This window comes from Ylistrum balloti, unplaced genomic scaffold, assembly GCF_031769215.1.
Source record: "Ylistrum balloti isolate Yb309-2 unplaced genomic scaffold, AGI_CSIRO_Ybal_v1 Utg369760, whole genome shotgun sequence".
Taxonomy (NCBI): Eukaryota; Metazoa; Mollusca; class Bivalvia; order Pectinida; family Pectinidae; genus Ylistrum; species Ylistrum balloti.
Window position 1 is genome coordinate 731,025 of NW_026781959.1, and position 16,908 is coordinate 747,932.

At 35.1% G+C, this 16,908-nt stretch overlaps 2 protein-coding genes across 2 annotated transcripts in view; one reads left to right on the top strand and one right to left on the bottom strand.

Moving 5' to 3' along the window:
- The window catches only part of LOC132543621 (anoctamin-10-like), a 40,270-nt gene that overhangs the window by 5,817 nt on the left and 17,545 nt on the right, over positions 1-16,908 (top strand). The window contains exons 3-7 of the mRNA XM_060207136.1: positions 9,940-10,148; positions 12,097-12,105; positions 12,962-12,982; positions 15,346-15,481; positions 16,703-16,840. Of these exons, the coding sequence (XP_060063119.1) occupies positions 9,948-10,148; positions 12,097-12,105; positions 12,962-12,982; positions 15,346-15,481; positions 16,703-16,840 (505 nt within the window). The 5' untranslated portion in view covers positions 9,940-9,947. The remainder of the gene's footprint in view (positions 1-9,939; positions 10,149-12,096; positions 12,106-12,961; positions 12,983-15,345; positions 15,482-16,702; positions 16,841-16,908) is intronic.
- LOC132543658 (carboxypeptidase N subunit 2-like) lies at positions 4,102-5,934 on the bottom strand. The gene has a single exon (XM_060207173.1). The coding sequence runs from the start codon at positions 5,932-5,934 to the stop codon at positions 4,102-4,104; it is 1,833 nt and encodes a 610-aa protein (XP_060063156.1).

Genomic DNA, 16,908 nt, shown 5'->3' on the forward strand with positions numbered 1-16,908 from the left:
TCAATTATATTAATGGTATAACAATTGCATTTAAGATAAGATTGAAACATCAGTATGCACCAAACATCATGGAGTTCAGGTGAATTTAACATGGAAACAAAAAAATTGAAATGACATAATACTATAACCATATGTAAAATGAGGGACAACACACATTCTCTTGAGTATTATAAGAGCAGGCGAACAATAAAACAAACACCAGTCTACATGGTAGTGAAACAAAAAATATGCACCTGTTTCACAACAGTTCCTTTATTAAAAGGAAATTCTACTAGTTTTCTTCCTTGGAAAGCATTGCTGAAGTTGAATGATTTTTTTATTGCAATGTACATGTGCTTCATTGGAATTTTTTTAACATTGTAAATTTCCTTTAGGTTAGTGATACATGTATAAGTGAAATTGTTAGTAAATAACGGGATTTAATAAAAAAAAAAAAAAAAAAACTGGTTTGTACTAAAAACCAAGCGGTTTTTTCAATAATTGTAAATATATTAACAGGAAGTTTGATGTTTTGTGTCTAATATTTAAGAATTCTATTACAGTAGAATAGTGTGAGGATTCAATTTCATGAAATAATGAAATTTCTATTGGAGGATAATTGAATATTTTTAGAGGACAACAATGTTACCAAATATATTTTAAGGAAGATAATTCTGACTCAGAATCACAAAGGGAGATCATTCTCACTCAAAATCACAGGCATGATGTCTAAAGCATTATTCCTCAATTGCATTATAGATATTTGAAATAATTTTCTTCTCTAAAAGTTGCAATATAACTGTCTTGTTCTAGTTAACATATTTTAGCTAATTGATATGTAAAAATATGTATCTGATGTTAAAATAAAACTATCTGATACACCAGAAATATTTGTGTTATAGATACTGATTAATTAGTTACTTTGTGAATGTTATAAACATCAGCTTTAATATATAATCTTGGATAATTGAAATATCATGTTCTCGTATTACAGAGTACTCTACGGAGAAAATGTTTTTAATGTTTAGTTATCAAGCAGTCTCCATCCAAAATACCCTTTTTTTGATCAAAGTATTTCATATTGCTTCTCCTGTTTCAGTATATGTAACATTTCAGCTATTATGTTATAGATATGACATTGGTAAAGAAGTTTATAATGTGCACATACTTGCTTTTTATACAAGCATCAAGTGAAATGAGAATAATAATTGATCCGTGTCCAACGGAAAAATTATCAAAGTGATGCATGTCGTATACTGTAGTTTTTTTTAAGAGATTAAGTGTCAATCATAAAGGATCTCAACATGGAGATTTTTTTAACAAAAACATTTTGTCACAGAAACAGAAAATTAGCTATTGAATTTAAGTTGAAGGTTTGACAAAAATATAATTGTCATCAGGTGTTTTGGGGACAACGATGATGGGATGCCATATCTATCCATATGAAAATGCTACATGAAAGTCAGAACATGTAATCAACAAGACAGGCTTTCGACATATCTATATATGCTTTCACTGTAGTATGTACATGAATGCAAGTTAAATGCATGATAAAAAGATTAATGTAAACAAGGCACTAGAAATTTCAGATTGAGGTAAACTTTCACGCTTACTAAATCAATTACATTACCATGCACACAGCATTTACATCATACATGAAAATCTATATTTCATTATCTTTTACTTGACTTCAAATTAAAAAAACAATAGTATGCTTCAAGATTTGGTGTTAAAGCTGTCATTACAATTCAGGACATACACAAGCAATTTTTGAGGAAATAATCTGTGAAATTAGCATGAAAGTGACATTTACAATGTGATATCAATAATTAATCAAACATCATTTACAAAGTATTTGTAAGTGATAAATCATCATTTTTGTTTGAAAATAAGTACAAAGTACCATCACATGTAAGTAAGCATGAGAGACATGTATCAGCATGATATTTCTGTAAAAAACTAATTTACTATGAATTGTACACAATATAAGGCAGGATGCTTAATTGTACGATGGTCCAATAATTCAGTGTACTTAGAATATCAGGGTCACATCCCATGTAGATTAACGTCAAATCCCATGAAAGATAACACGAGTGTTAAAAAAGTATGATCTTTTGAATAAATGAATTGATCAAACTGCGTATAACAACACATCTTAATTACCCATTTTATACATGTTTGGAAAAAAAAACTTGACAAACTATTAAAATGTACATGTAACACATACTTTACCCCATGTTTCAAATGTCAACAATGCATGCCCAGTCTTGTTAAGATTTATATATACAAGTGTCCAGACACCAACTTCTAAATTCAATGTACACATCATAAGCTTTAAATTTTTGTTATGTAAGTGCAGACTTATCCAGCAATAGGGTTGATTGTGTCAAACACATGCAGCTCCCTGAAAGTGGGGGGTGGGCTTATTAAAGGACAACAAAAAATAAAGATTTAGGAAACTGATCTTAACTGCAATGCATGTTTATTTTTTTTAAACATGTTACAACGTTTTTGCTTTCTTATATGTATATAAAAACAATTCTATTTGATAATAATTCAAACAGGAATAGTATTTACCAATCAGTCAACTTCTGACTGTACAAACATTGTTTAATAATTGGTGCAAGTGTGTATTTGTTCTTTCCTTCTACACTGTACACCCACGCTACAACAGATAAATATGGATTTTGATTTATTATGCTTTAGAGAAAAATATCACAATTCAGACGAGAATCAGCTCCTTCTCGGTACAGGTCAAACCTACAGTGACTTTTTATTGTTATTGTAGTTGAAGCAAATGTTTAGATTAAAGATCAGCCAAGTAAACATTTCTTGAATGCCGAAAAGTTTTATGGATTAAGTTTTCTCATTTTGTACCCACTTCATGTCTGTCAGTGACTTGTTCAGTGAACCACAATAGCTTAAAATGGCAAGATCAAGCTTAGAATGGCAAGGTCATTTAACCAGTGTCGTAAGTGTTGTAATGGTAGAATTGAAAGTTTGTCAGCGTTTCTGGTTTAACCACTGTCATGAGTAATGTTACGGTTTGTGTAAAATTGACAGTTTGTCAGCGGTTCTGGTTTAACCACTGTCATGAGTACTGTTACGGTTTGTGTAAAATTGACAGTTTGTCAGCAGTTCTGGTTTATGAAATAAACAGTTTTAATGCTAAAGTGGTAGCTAATGCATGTAGGTCAAAAAAAAAAAAAAAAGAGCAACACGTAACCAACTTTCAAAAACAAGGCTGTACAGTTATCGTTGGTGCCAGGCACTACAATTTATGTAACTCTATATCTATCAAATCTAGTATAGAAAATAGATGAATTTTCAGTGTGCTGGGAATAGGAAATTCTTTTGGCCCCAAGTCAAAGATGTTATGTTCTGTTGTAATCAGGACATCTGTTCATCTCTCTCTCTTTCATGTTTAGTTAGGCCAATTGCACTTGTACTTGACCCAGTGGTTCATCAAAGGAAGTACTTGCAGTGGGAGGAATATTCAGATTCTGAAGTCAAAGGTCAAGGTCACTGTTACTATAAATATAAAACCAGTTTCTGCAAGATATCTTCAGTTCTGTTTCAATGATTACACTTCAATATACTATGTTGCTTCTTCACAAGAAATATCAAGGTCATCATTATTACAAATTGAAATGGGAGTATGTCTCAAAATGCATATCAGAATGTTACTGAAAACTTATTGACTGAAATCAAATGAGAGGTCATCCAACTACAGGTCATTAGGTCAAAGGTCAAGGTCAACATTGAAATATTTCCCTGACATACCTTAGGTCAATGGGTGAAGTCAAATTTGAATTATGTTTTGAAGTAATGAAGCATTGGTTAAAATCAAAATAAGAATGTGACTCAGGTCAAGGTCACCAGGTCAAAGAATACAGTCATATTTGAAATGTTCATATTCACAGGCAAGTTTTTGTGCCAAAAAAGCAGTAAACAAAAATTCAGTATCAATGTAACTCAGTTTTATATTCTGGCACAATGCAGGGCCCTCCCTGATGTGATAGTATACACCAGATACAATTTAGATTCAATATGAAATTTAAAGGAATGATGTCCTTTTTAAAAGATAATAGATGTTGGCAGATGTAAGTAGGACATTATATGTCATACAGTAGACTCGTATCCTATTGGCCCATTGAACACACTGTTTACACTGTGAATTGAAGGACATGAACCATTAAAATCAAATTCCTTGTGTGACAAGGATGGAGTCCCACGGTAGGACGCCACACTTGTGGGTTGGTTCTCCATTGAGCGAAAGTAGCGCTTCACCACAAAATCTTTATCAGACTCATTCAAAGAGCCCATGTCTACATCCTTGAATGGTGTGGTGGACTTCTCCCGGTCTTCCTTGTGACTACTCGCAGTTGAGTTGGCTCTGCATATGGTAGGTAAAGGACGACCATGTCGATGACGACAGATACAAATAACTAAGATTGCAAATAAAATTATGACAGCCATGCTGCCTAGAGTAAGGCCAATGATTGTTCCAACAGACATTGTCTCTTCGTCTCCCATTACTTGACACGCCTGAATACTTCCTTCAGACAATGAGGCTACAGGTGAATTCCTCACATTGGCTGGTGAACCACACAATGGTGTCTTACAGTTACTATATATTGCTATATTTTGCCCTGTAGGGCACAATAAAATTCCATGAACAAACCCCTGTAACCAGTTCCATAAAGGTCTAATGTGGCAATCGCAGTGCCACTGATTGCCATAAAGTCCAAGCTCTTGAAGATTTTCAAATTTATCAACTGCTACTTTGGGTATATACTGTAAAGAATTTATAGACAAATCTAAGCTTCGCAAACTCTGTAATGACTGGAATTGTAAATCTTCCAGCTTACTGAGAGAACATGTACTTAAATTTAGGTATATTAGCCTGTACAGACCATCAAACACGTGAAGCGGTATGGAACGTAACGGGTTCTTAGATAGAACCAATCTCTCCAGCTGAGGCGCTAAAGAAGCCAATGCATTTTCTTCAATGCTAGTTATTGAATTAGATGATAGGTATAAGTTTCGCACATTACACTCAGCAAAAGATGCATGAGATAGAAAATTGATCCTATTACGAGATAAATCAAGAGTATTTAGGTTCAATCGCGAGAACTGATGTCTGACAAGAGCAGATATTTGGTTGCCGTCCGCAATAAAGTGCTGTAATGCAGCTGGGATATGTTGAAAGGTCTCCGTGGAAGGCAACTGATAAATGAGATTGTCACCAATGTCTAGGGTCTGCAGGTGGCGAATGATATTAAATAGGTCAGTGGCCAATGAATGTAAGCCACAGTTTCGTATCTTCAGTGTACGAAGGTTTATCAGGCCCTGAAATGTGTGACCATGAATTGTTTGTAATTTGTTTGAATCAAGTCTGAGAAATCGAAGTATCACCTGAGCGTTAAAGGCACCGTTCTGGATACTGGTTATAGAATTGGAGCTCAAATCAAGATGCTGAAGTTGTATCAATGGAACAAACTCCTCTTCTATCTGTTGCATATCATTTGACGAGAGATCAAGTGTTTCGAGCTTGACGAGTCCAGCAAAAGCATTCTTAGTGATTGATCTGATACTATTATGGGTAAGATTGAGGGTGTTCAGACTGGTGAACTTGGAAAAAGTGTTATCACCAATACTCTGTATTCTGCTGTCCTGTATCAACAGTGAATTAACAGTCCCAATGTTGCCACCATCAAAGGTGGTCTGTGACAGGCTGGATACACCCTGGGCAGCAAGAATTTCCAGACGTTTGGTGTGTACAGGCAGTCCCGAGATCACTGAGCTGATAGCTCTATTCCGACATCGAACAGTTGTTCCGAAATTATCCTGGAAACAGTTACAGGAAGATGGACATGAAAGAACGAAATCCGTCCAGCACACCACGATCACTATAGCAATGATGAAGGAACATGGTAGTACTCCCATTGCCATCATGGCAAGGGATCATATGACTGAAAATAAAACAGAAAAAAAAATGTAATTTTTACTTGTTCATACAGGTCATGCATAGCTATTAGCTGTATGATAGTAACACAGGATTTCTTAAAAATTCTTGACAAGCAATCGCCTATTTTATCATTCTTTTTATGAAACTATCTTTCTTTCATTTTACAACAATTACAAATCAAGTTATTCCAACTTAAATTGATCATTCTAGTTGGCCTGGATAGAAGTATGTAAGGGATCTTACTGAAAGGCAAATGGAGTATCTGGTGCCATTTCCCCTCTTCCCATCCATTCTGAAAATTAAACCCAGGATGCCTTGGTCAAAGGTGAATGCCTTATCACAGCACCATCAAATCATCATAAAAATAACTTATCACTATATATATATATATCATTTTCATTCATGCAAGTTGTAACACATTTGCTTGGTCACTGATGATAATTTGTAACAGTATATACCACAACTGTAAGAGAATAACCATACATGATATACCATCTTCAAATTTCTCATCTGCATATCAATTAAGCTAGAGAGAGGAACGTTTATGACATCAACAGAATGTCAATTTCCTAGAAAAACTTTGTGATTTTATGTTGAGTTTACAATACATACAAAGTTCTGTATACTTAAGTCCAATCCAAGATAAATCAAACATGTATGTAATATTCTATTTATAGTTGGTCAGCTTTTTCATGTTTTTGTGATATTAGAACATGGGTTTTTTTCAGTCAGTCTATTATTACATTGTTGAGTTTAATTTGTTAACTGTTGTCTAATGCAAACTTGTCATCAACATGACATTAAAACTGTTTCTGTGACAAATAATGTTAGTTTGTTAATGTCTGGTTATCATAATTAAGGCCACTGGTAGCCACAATGGCTCAGTGGCTGAAGTTAAAGACATGAAATTGCATGCCTTTCTACTCCTGGTTTTAACCAAGATAAATGCCTGGAACCAACTTCCTTTCAACAAGGATATTTTACCGGCTTTGAAAAGTACACACACCATTTTTATTCTTGATAAAGGAAAGCAGAAGCAACAGGAGAAAGATGCTGAAATGCTTAGAAAGAAACAGGAAAAGTTTGTATAGCAGCGAAAGGACTTACATGCTAAAGAAAAAAAAATGGCAGAAGCAGAGAAAGTGGCGAGAGGAAAGGAAGAATCAGCAAGTGATACGATGAAGGAAGGAAAAGAAAAGCTTGATGGTGTTATTAGAGAAAAACTAAGGACAGAAAGGCTTTCTTGCTTACTCATATGAAAACACACAAAGAGTTGGAGGAAATACATAGCAGACAATGCCAGTTTGATGAAGAAAACTCTGTATTGAGGATATAAGAGTAAAGCATCTGATAGAAGTGGCAAAAGGTCTAGCCATACCTCAAACAGAACATCAGAAAAAAGTAGTAGGGATAACCTGGAGAAAAAGCAATAAAAATAAACATAAATCTATGCCCATTGCACAATTCTAGTGACATGTTTTGCAATTTATTTCATCATGCACCGACTCGTCATTTTCTTTTTGGCAAAGACCCAGTTTTGTTGTTTGTAAATAAACTTGATGATTTAATAAATGTGAAATATTAAGGGATAGTAAATTATGAAGATTTCAATGGCATACAGTTCTTGTTACGAATAGAAACAATGTCAACAGCATCATGTGATATTGTGCTATATTTTATTCATGTATTCCAAATCGAAAAATTGAGACAAAATATTTACAAAGAGCTCCTTTAAATTAACTTTATTTTTGGTATTATTCCTACATTTAAAAATTTAATTCCTATATTTTTGGGACTGAAGGTGATTGCACACCCTACATCAATGTTGTTAAGAAGTCATTTCTTAACAACAATTTGGGTTTCCTTTATGCAGGTAGCTTTCAAAATCAGTGACTTTTCACTTCATTTTCAAGATGTGTCAGGGTCATTGATGCAAGATGTCCACTCACCTTTAGTTCCAAAAATATAGGAATTTAATTTTTGAATATAAACTAAACACACTGAATAACATTGATCCATTGAAAATAAACTTAAAACAAACAAGTTGTTCTTCGATTCCCAATAAACAACTTGTTCTTCAATTCCCAATATACACTGTTTTATTGAACAACAGTTGTAAAAAAAATCTTAAAATGAAAATACTAACATTTCATCTTTTTTTTTAAAACAAAATTTTGAATTGGTCTAAAAATATGAATAAGGAATGAGCACCTTTAATATGATAGAATATATGTATTAGTCACTATGTAATCACGCACATGAAAGGCTCAGGTGAGAGAAAGAATTCATGACAGGATTATCAATTAGACAAAGTATACGGATATTGAGATTCTTTGCCCTCAAATGCAGCTAGATGTGTATATATCATAACATATATGTCCCTGTTGAAGCTCAAGACATATTTTAATGATAATATACGTTCCTGATGTAGACTATGACATAGCTATCCATCCAGTGAATGTGGCTATGCCAATTTCTAGTCATTAAAAACATTCTATATGTATGTATGACTTACCTGATGAGCAATAAGTGCACAGCTACTGTAATGTTGCATAGTGCGTAATGATAAATAAGATTAGGTGTGTTTTATATATATATATTTTATCTGTAATATAGCCACTAATTCATCTAAAGACAACATCCTTTCCAAACTAGTGTCTTCATAAGATTCCTTTCGTTTCAGTATTGATTCTTTTCGAGTTGTTTACAAAATTAATCCTACCTGTGCTGCCGTTAATTAGCTGAAAGCCCTGTGCGATCTTTCTAGTTTATCTTACCTGTGCAACGTCAAAGTTATCATGGAATATTAGGGCAGATCCAGGATGATTAAAGGACCAAGTTCATCTTTTTAACTGCATTTTGACACAGACGACGCTTACGTTTCGTCGGCCATCTTTATTTGGGCACACCTGTCCTGTAGGGCTTTACCTGTGTGTATCGCGACTTTTGAAGGTTACTCATTCGGCAAGGGGCGTCAGGTTCACCTGTCGAACACATGTCAACGTTAAACGTCTTTACTGTAACCTGTATTCATTAATATTTAACTATTATTATATCCAATCATTACCCATTAATACATTCGGTAGTCTTTACTCCGTCAAATGTATTTATTTTACAAAAACATATCGCTGTCAAACACCCTGACCACCCCTCATGCTGGACGATTCTATTGCTGTCGGAAAAAGTAATAACACCTCTGAACGATTTTGACGGGAGGACTGCAGACGGAAGAGGGTGAACCAGTGACACTGTGTTTCCTGTAACAGTCGTTCTTTTTTTCGCAGCGATATAAGCTCTCGTTAAGATCTCACAGACGACGCTCTGCTTGCAGTGTTTACGTGTACTGAAGGCTCAAAGCTATATAGGCCTTAGTCACAAATGCAGCATGGCACGTTGTTGATATATTTTTAGCAGAGCTTAATTGCTCTGCGATGGAATGTCAGGAATTCCATTCAAGATCGTTTATCATATATGATAGGACAATAACACGTCAATGGTTATTTGATGAAATATAGATACTTTGCTATTTATCATAAACTTTTATTTACAAAGTTGTTAGAAAAGTTTTTTATATTGATTATAATTAAGACTTTGTATTTGATTAATCATATTTAATGAACAGTGTTCCTGGTATCACTTTAAATCATTATTTTTTTTCATTAGTCATTTTGTGATTGAAAACATTAACTTCATGTTTTCTTTGATATAAAAGTAACAGCAGTTTTTGAATAGGAGGATGTTGTATATTAAATAGCGATCTCATTCTGTGTTTAATCTTCATCGGGCACAAATGAAAGTGCATAATACATCTATACCTTTACTAAAGTATGAGGTTGATATATGGTAGACATTTTACAAAAGTCAACAGAAAAGTATCTCTCCTAGACTAATCTGTCTATGTCCAAATCTGTGCTAAAATCTTTAATAAAATGGCATTGTTTACCACTTTAGACATGCCCTGAATATATACCTATTTGCATTATTTTCAGTTATAACCATGGAGACGGTGAATGGACACTCAGGTTATGTGGACGTCATCCAAAAATCCGACCGACCTTTCAACCCACTTGTCATCATCGAGTTCACACAAGGTGCTAAACAGGCGGCCATTGAATGGCTTGTGGGTAAAATCCAGAAGTCTAAGGCTTCTGGGGGTGCAGAGCTGGACGTCAATGCTGTGGTCATGCACCACAAGCAGGTAAGAACAGACTGCGAACATAAAACTATCGGTATTGTTACAGATTGTCTTTTATAACACTTTTGATTGGTTGATTACAATTCCTATCTATAAGTTTTGGAAGTATTTAAAGTTATGTCCACCTTAGCCTTGGAAGTACCTATCAAAATAAGCTGTCAGGGATAAGAGGATTCAGCAAATCAAATACCACTGTGGATAGTACAATCTCGCCTTACAGTGGACCGAAACACACTTCACCATACAGTGGACAGTAACACACCTCACCGTACAGTAGATAGTAACACACCTCACCATACAGTAGATAGTAACACACCTCACCATACAGTGGACAGTAACACACCTCACCGTACAGTGGACAGTAACACACCTCACCATACAGTAGATAGTAACACACCTCACCATACAGTGGACAGTAACACACCTCACCGTACAGTGGACAGTAACACATCTCACCATACAGTGTATAGTAACACACCTTACCATACAGTGGACAGTAACACACCTCACCATACAGTAGATAGTAACACACCTCACCATACAGTGGACAGTAACACACCTCACCATACAGTGGACAGTAACACACCTCACCATACAGTGGACCGAAACACACCTCACCATACAGTGGACCGAAACACCTCACCATACAATGGATAGTAACACACCTCACCATACAATGGATAGTAACACATCTCACCATACAGTGGATAGTAACACACCTCACCATACAGTAGATAGTAACACACCTCACCATACAGTGGATAGTAACACATCTCACCATACATTGGACAGTAACACACTCCACTATACAGTGGACAGGAACACACCTCACCATATAGTAGATAGTAACACACCTTACCATACAGTAGATAGTAACACACTCCACCATACACTGGACAGTATCACACCTCACCTTATAGTGGATAGTAACACACCTCACCATACAGTGGACAGTAACACACCTCAACCTACTGTAGATAGTAACATACTCCATACAGTGGACAGTAACACATCTCACCATACAGTAGATAGTAACACACCTTACCATATAGTGGACAGTTACACACCTCACCATGCAGTGGATAGTAACACACCTCACCATACAGTGGACAGTAACACATCTCACCATATAGTAGATAGTAACACACATCACCATACAGTGGACAGTAACACATCTCACCATACAGTGTATAGTAACACACTTCTTCATACGGTGGACAGTAACACACCTCACCATACAGTGGACAGTAACACACCTCAACATACAGCGGACAGTAACACACCTCACCATACAGTGGACAGTAACACATCTCACCATACAGTGTATAGTAACACACCTCTTCATACAGTGGACAGTAACACACCTCACCATACAGTGGACAGTAACACACCTCACCATACAGTGGATAGTAACACACCTCACCATACAGTGGACAGTAACATATCTGTCTATATGATCATACCCATCATAGATATTGTATCTTATAGCTTGTTAATGTACTGTTCTCAGGGTTGACTTGGTAACAAGATCAGTTTTGCTGTAAGTTTGGGTCATCGAAATTCTAAGAATGTGCTATATTACACAAGGAAATCCTATTAACGTTCACGAAAACCCTCACATTTTCTGTAGCACTATTGACCTAGAATTTATCCTGTATTCTGTCGAAATTTGTGCTGAACTTTAAAAGGTAGGTAGTTAGATACTCACTGCCATGCACATTCACAGACCAACAAATGTTTAGTATCTGACAGCTTTTCACAGATTATCTGATTAATTAAAAAACTTTGCGGTCAGTAAATTAGCATTGCAAGTATATGAATAGATATAATAACTAAGAAACATGCATTTTTTGTCTCTTTCATTGTAAAACATTACCAATAAATGTATCTGTTGATGTTTTAAGAAAAAGAAAATTTATCAACCCTTCAGAATTTTTGTTCATTTTCACAGGGTGTCACTGTAAGTATAATGTCTGCATGACAGGCTTGGTTGTCATAGTTACGTCAGATGCCACGCCTGGTTGTTGGTAACGACAGCCTGCTCGACTAAATCTGCACATGTGACTACCAACAATGTAGATCAATATGTGTACACCTGTGGAGGTTTATTTATATCTACCTGTGTAGATTAATATCCCCGTTGTTTTCAATGCCTGTATATCATTTTATATAACTGCATCCAAGTGTTGATTTACATGTATATATATACTGTGCTACATAATCATATTAACAGGTTTTCTTCATCCCATTTTGCTTTCAGTTACATCATCATGTAAGAAAAATATCCTGTTTGTTTTATTTTGAAGTGTATAATGTGGTACATGAAAACAAGAATTGCTCTGATTTGTAAAACAAATGTCTCTTAAGGTGTGGAAGACAACCATTTGAACAAGTTGATGCATGAAATGTTTGTATGTTAACAATGGTGTGTGCGCGAGTAAGCATCAATAGTGAACAGCATGGATTTCCTTTTAATATGTCCATACATCAGTTATGTAATTTCAACAACATAAAATTTATTGAATAACCATGATCCAGAAGTTTAAATATTTACCAGGGTGATTAAGATTGTGTAAATTGGGTAAAATACCGGAAAATCACATCTTTACATTGAATTCCGGCTCCAGTTAAAAAAAATTATGAAAATGGCAAATGATTTGGAATTTGTGTTTGTAAATTTGATATGCAACCTTAGTAATGCATCTAGATTAATAGTTGATGCATGAATAATGATTGTCCTGATGTAATGGTAGGACCACTATGAATGTATCTAATAATGATTTACTTAAGGTATAATGATCCCCTAATTCACACAGGTCGATCCCAGCGGGAAAGGGGTATGTATTCCTGAAGGAAACTTGAATCTTCAACCTTCACAAGTTTGCCTGTACTTGTATATACACATGTATCTTCAATATAGCAAACATTTTTCTGTATCAATGCAATATTTCTGATCACATAATTTAATGATAAGATTCAAAGAGATTATGGAGGACAGAAATTTGCTTACCTAATGCATACTTTGAAAATTTACTAGTATAGACCTAACCAAAGTGCCTATATGCAAGTTAATATTCCAGCACCCTAGCATAGCAGAATATTTGAATCAAAATCACTGCAACACATACACTTGATACCAAAAAATAATTGATTTCTTCGAACATGGTTGAGAGTGTCTGTGTTAATTATAGTTATAAAACCTATCGAAATTTAAATTAGGGTGAACATTAAGGATTTTCTTATATGGTTGGAGATTGCTGATAGGAATTTTGTAGCAAACAATATATGGTAACATTTCTTCAGTAAACAGGTACAAAATATGAATTTAAACGGAAACTTTATGCTATACATTAAAGGAATCCGAGAATTAAATCACACAACATGTTTTATGATATAGGAATGTGATGTAATTGTGATGATCAGCAAATGTTGTTATTTGACTGAAAATATTACCTTACACTTAATATTCTAGACTGGCTTGGAATGTGTTATAACATATTTACCCTCTAGGTGGCGCTGATTGCCTTGCGGATCAGACTAATAAACTTTTTAAGGTGGCAGAGCACTAAGAGCTGTTTATTAATTAAAATAATTTGTCAGTTCCTGTGTGTTTGTATCCAACTTAGATGTCTCACGGTGGCAGTACTTTCATAATTCTGCTGTGATGGTATTCACTAGATGGCAGCACCTTCTCTATCAATGAAATCTGTCTCTACTAGGTGGGAGTACAGTATTTGTCGGTACAATGTTTGTCTCCAAGGTGGCAGTACGTTTTGTGTCAGTGCAATGTTTGTCTCCTAGGTGGCAGCACCTATATTACCAATTCAGCATCAATTGCACTATGTTAAGTCCTGATCTTCTGTTGCTGGTTGTATACTATCAATCATGATACCCTATAAACTGTAGGGGTACATTCATATTATCAGACTTCTTTATAATTCTTAAATCGATTAATTAAATTTGCAGACATATTTTGTTTGTTTACATAAAAGTGTGATACAAATAGCTGCAGCTTTAATTGTGCATTAATTGTAATAATGATAGGCAAGCGATCAGTGTTGGAATAGGACACAATCTCCTGTGGCATCCTTATCATTTACTTAGCAACTAACTATCACGCATCGTGAAAATTAGGTACAAAAGCTGTATTTAGTATTTATATTATCCGTCAACAATACTGAAGTCTTTTACTAGATTTTAGCCTAACTACCATTCCAATCCATCCCTTCTACCCATCCTGATGTTATCATGACAACTAACATGTCACATTACCAAGGTTTCCTTATTAATAAAGCATAGAGAACTGTTACATATTCCTATTTTGAGGTAGTGTAGTTTTTTAACGTTTATGAATACCTACAGTATGTACGAACTTTATATAAAAAGCAAAACCTGTTTGGTAACAAGTCTGTGTTATTAGGTAATATGGTATGACACTGTTTAGAAAGAAGACAATGTTTAAAAGATAAGTGCCGATGTCCTTATTGGATAGAGAGATTTTTCTGCTGAAGTTTGCCAGTAGGCCAGCAGAACTGAAAAGACAAGACATATAAAAAGGATGACGTGATTTTAAATTTGTTGAAGGATTAGTGGTACAGTGAAATGCAATGTTGTCTAAATATAGGATATGTTTTCTAGCTTCATATCACAGAGGGGCATGGCCCTATAAGGGAATATAAAATGTACTTGTACGCTTTTGCTACTGATGGTCGGAGATGTTTCATTTTGATGATGTCACATTTAATATTAATTTGTATTTACATTTTCATGTTGACAAGGGTTTTTTTTAAACAATTAAGGATAAGAAACTTTCATTGATCTGGAATAAACAACAAAAGTTTGACTGATTCTCATTTCTACCAGATCAAAATTGTAAATTATTTTCTTCTTTTCATTTTGGTACTTTTGTTGATTGTAATGCAAAAAACAAACAAAAACAAAAAAAAAAAAAAACACCCACTACAATCTTGAAGTTTATGGAACAATGAAATTTCTAATAAGAATAAAAAATCTAAAGAATCCTGTTGAATCATACAGGCAAAATCACCACATATTTCAGAAAATTCTAAAAGAAGGGAGATGAGGGAATGAATATGCTCCCAGTCAGAAAAAGAAAACAATAAGTATCTGCCAGGGTCCAAAATGATATACCACTTGATGTTATTTGGTTATTCATTGATGCTGATTACAATATTTACAGGAGACAGTTCTGTATGTGGGGGGCAGCACTGAACGGTTGCTATGGGCAGCAGACATGATGGATATTAAAAAGGAATATCGTGATGGTTACCACCATGAATTCTCTGTTGATGATGTCACGAACTTTAGAGGATCAAGTAAGTAACGTTGATGTAAAGATCTCTTGACATGTTAATTTTAAAAAGAATAAATAAAGGATGATCAAACACTCTTCATGTGGAACTTTGCAATAGTGACCCCGGGTGGATCTGTATAGGGTTCAATAGAGCAGTGTCCTCAGGTGGATCTGTATAGGATGTAATAGAGTAGTGTCCTCAGGTGGACCTGTTTAGGATTAAATAGAGTTGTGTCCTCGTGTAGATCTATATAGGATGTAATAGAGTAGTGTCCTTGGGTGGATCAGTATAGGATTAAATAGAGTAGTGTCCTCTGGCGGATCTGTATAGGATTAAATGGAGTACTGTCCTCTAGTGGATCAGTATAGGATTAAATAGAGTAGTGTCCTCTGGCGGATCTGTATGGATTAAATAGAATATTGTCCTCGGGTGGATCTGTATAGGATTAAATAGAGTAGTGTCCTCGGGTGGATCTGTATAGGATTAAATAGAGTAGTGTCCTCAGGTGGACCTGTATAGGATTAAATAGAGCAGTGTCCTCAGGTGGACCTGTATAGGATTAAATAGAGCAGTGTCCTCAGGTGGATCCATATAGATTTCAACAAAGTTCCTTAACAAGAAAACATAATAATAGTTCTGATGATGGCTGCCCAGTGGCCAAAACGTAGACATATTTAGCACAATGTCCTTGTAGTGGTGAGTTTCCTGATGACGGCTGCCCAGTGGCCAAAACGTAGACATATTTAGCACAATGTCCTTGTAGTGGTGAGTTTCCTGATGACGGCTGCCCAGTGGCCAAAACATAGACATATTTAGCACAATGTCCTTGGTGGTGAGTATGTATAGGATTAAATAGAGTATTTAACACAATGTCCTGTAGGTGAGATCTGTATAGGATTAACACAATAGTGGTAGTGTCCTCGGGTGGACCTGTTTAGGATTAGATAGAGCAGTGTCCTGATGACGGCTGCCCAGTGGCCAAAACATAGACATATTTAGCACAATGTCCTTGTAGTGGTGAGTTTCCTTTTTGCTTTATTATGATATAAAGATCTCACAATACACAAACTTTAAGTTTAGTACTGGAGATATACCGGGTAATGTTTCAAAATATTTTGTAGATTTCACAACACACAGACTTCAAGTTTATAGTACAGAATATACATATAATGCTTCACTCCTCAGCTATCTTCATATGGAAGGAGTTAGATATTATTTTACAAGTTAAGATTTGTTTTGCAGAGGACCTAGACAACTTTTTAACAATGGCAGAGAAACAGAAAATCATACTCCATGAACTAGAGATGATGAAAGCCACAGAAGATGACACTGCTATTGCAGGTTACGACAGGGCCAGACTCTTCGCTGGAAACAGTATCGGTAAGTGTGGCACTCCCATCCTCTTTACAAGATACATGTTGAAAATTTCAGCTTGCTTTAAAAAATCT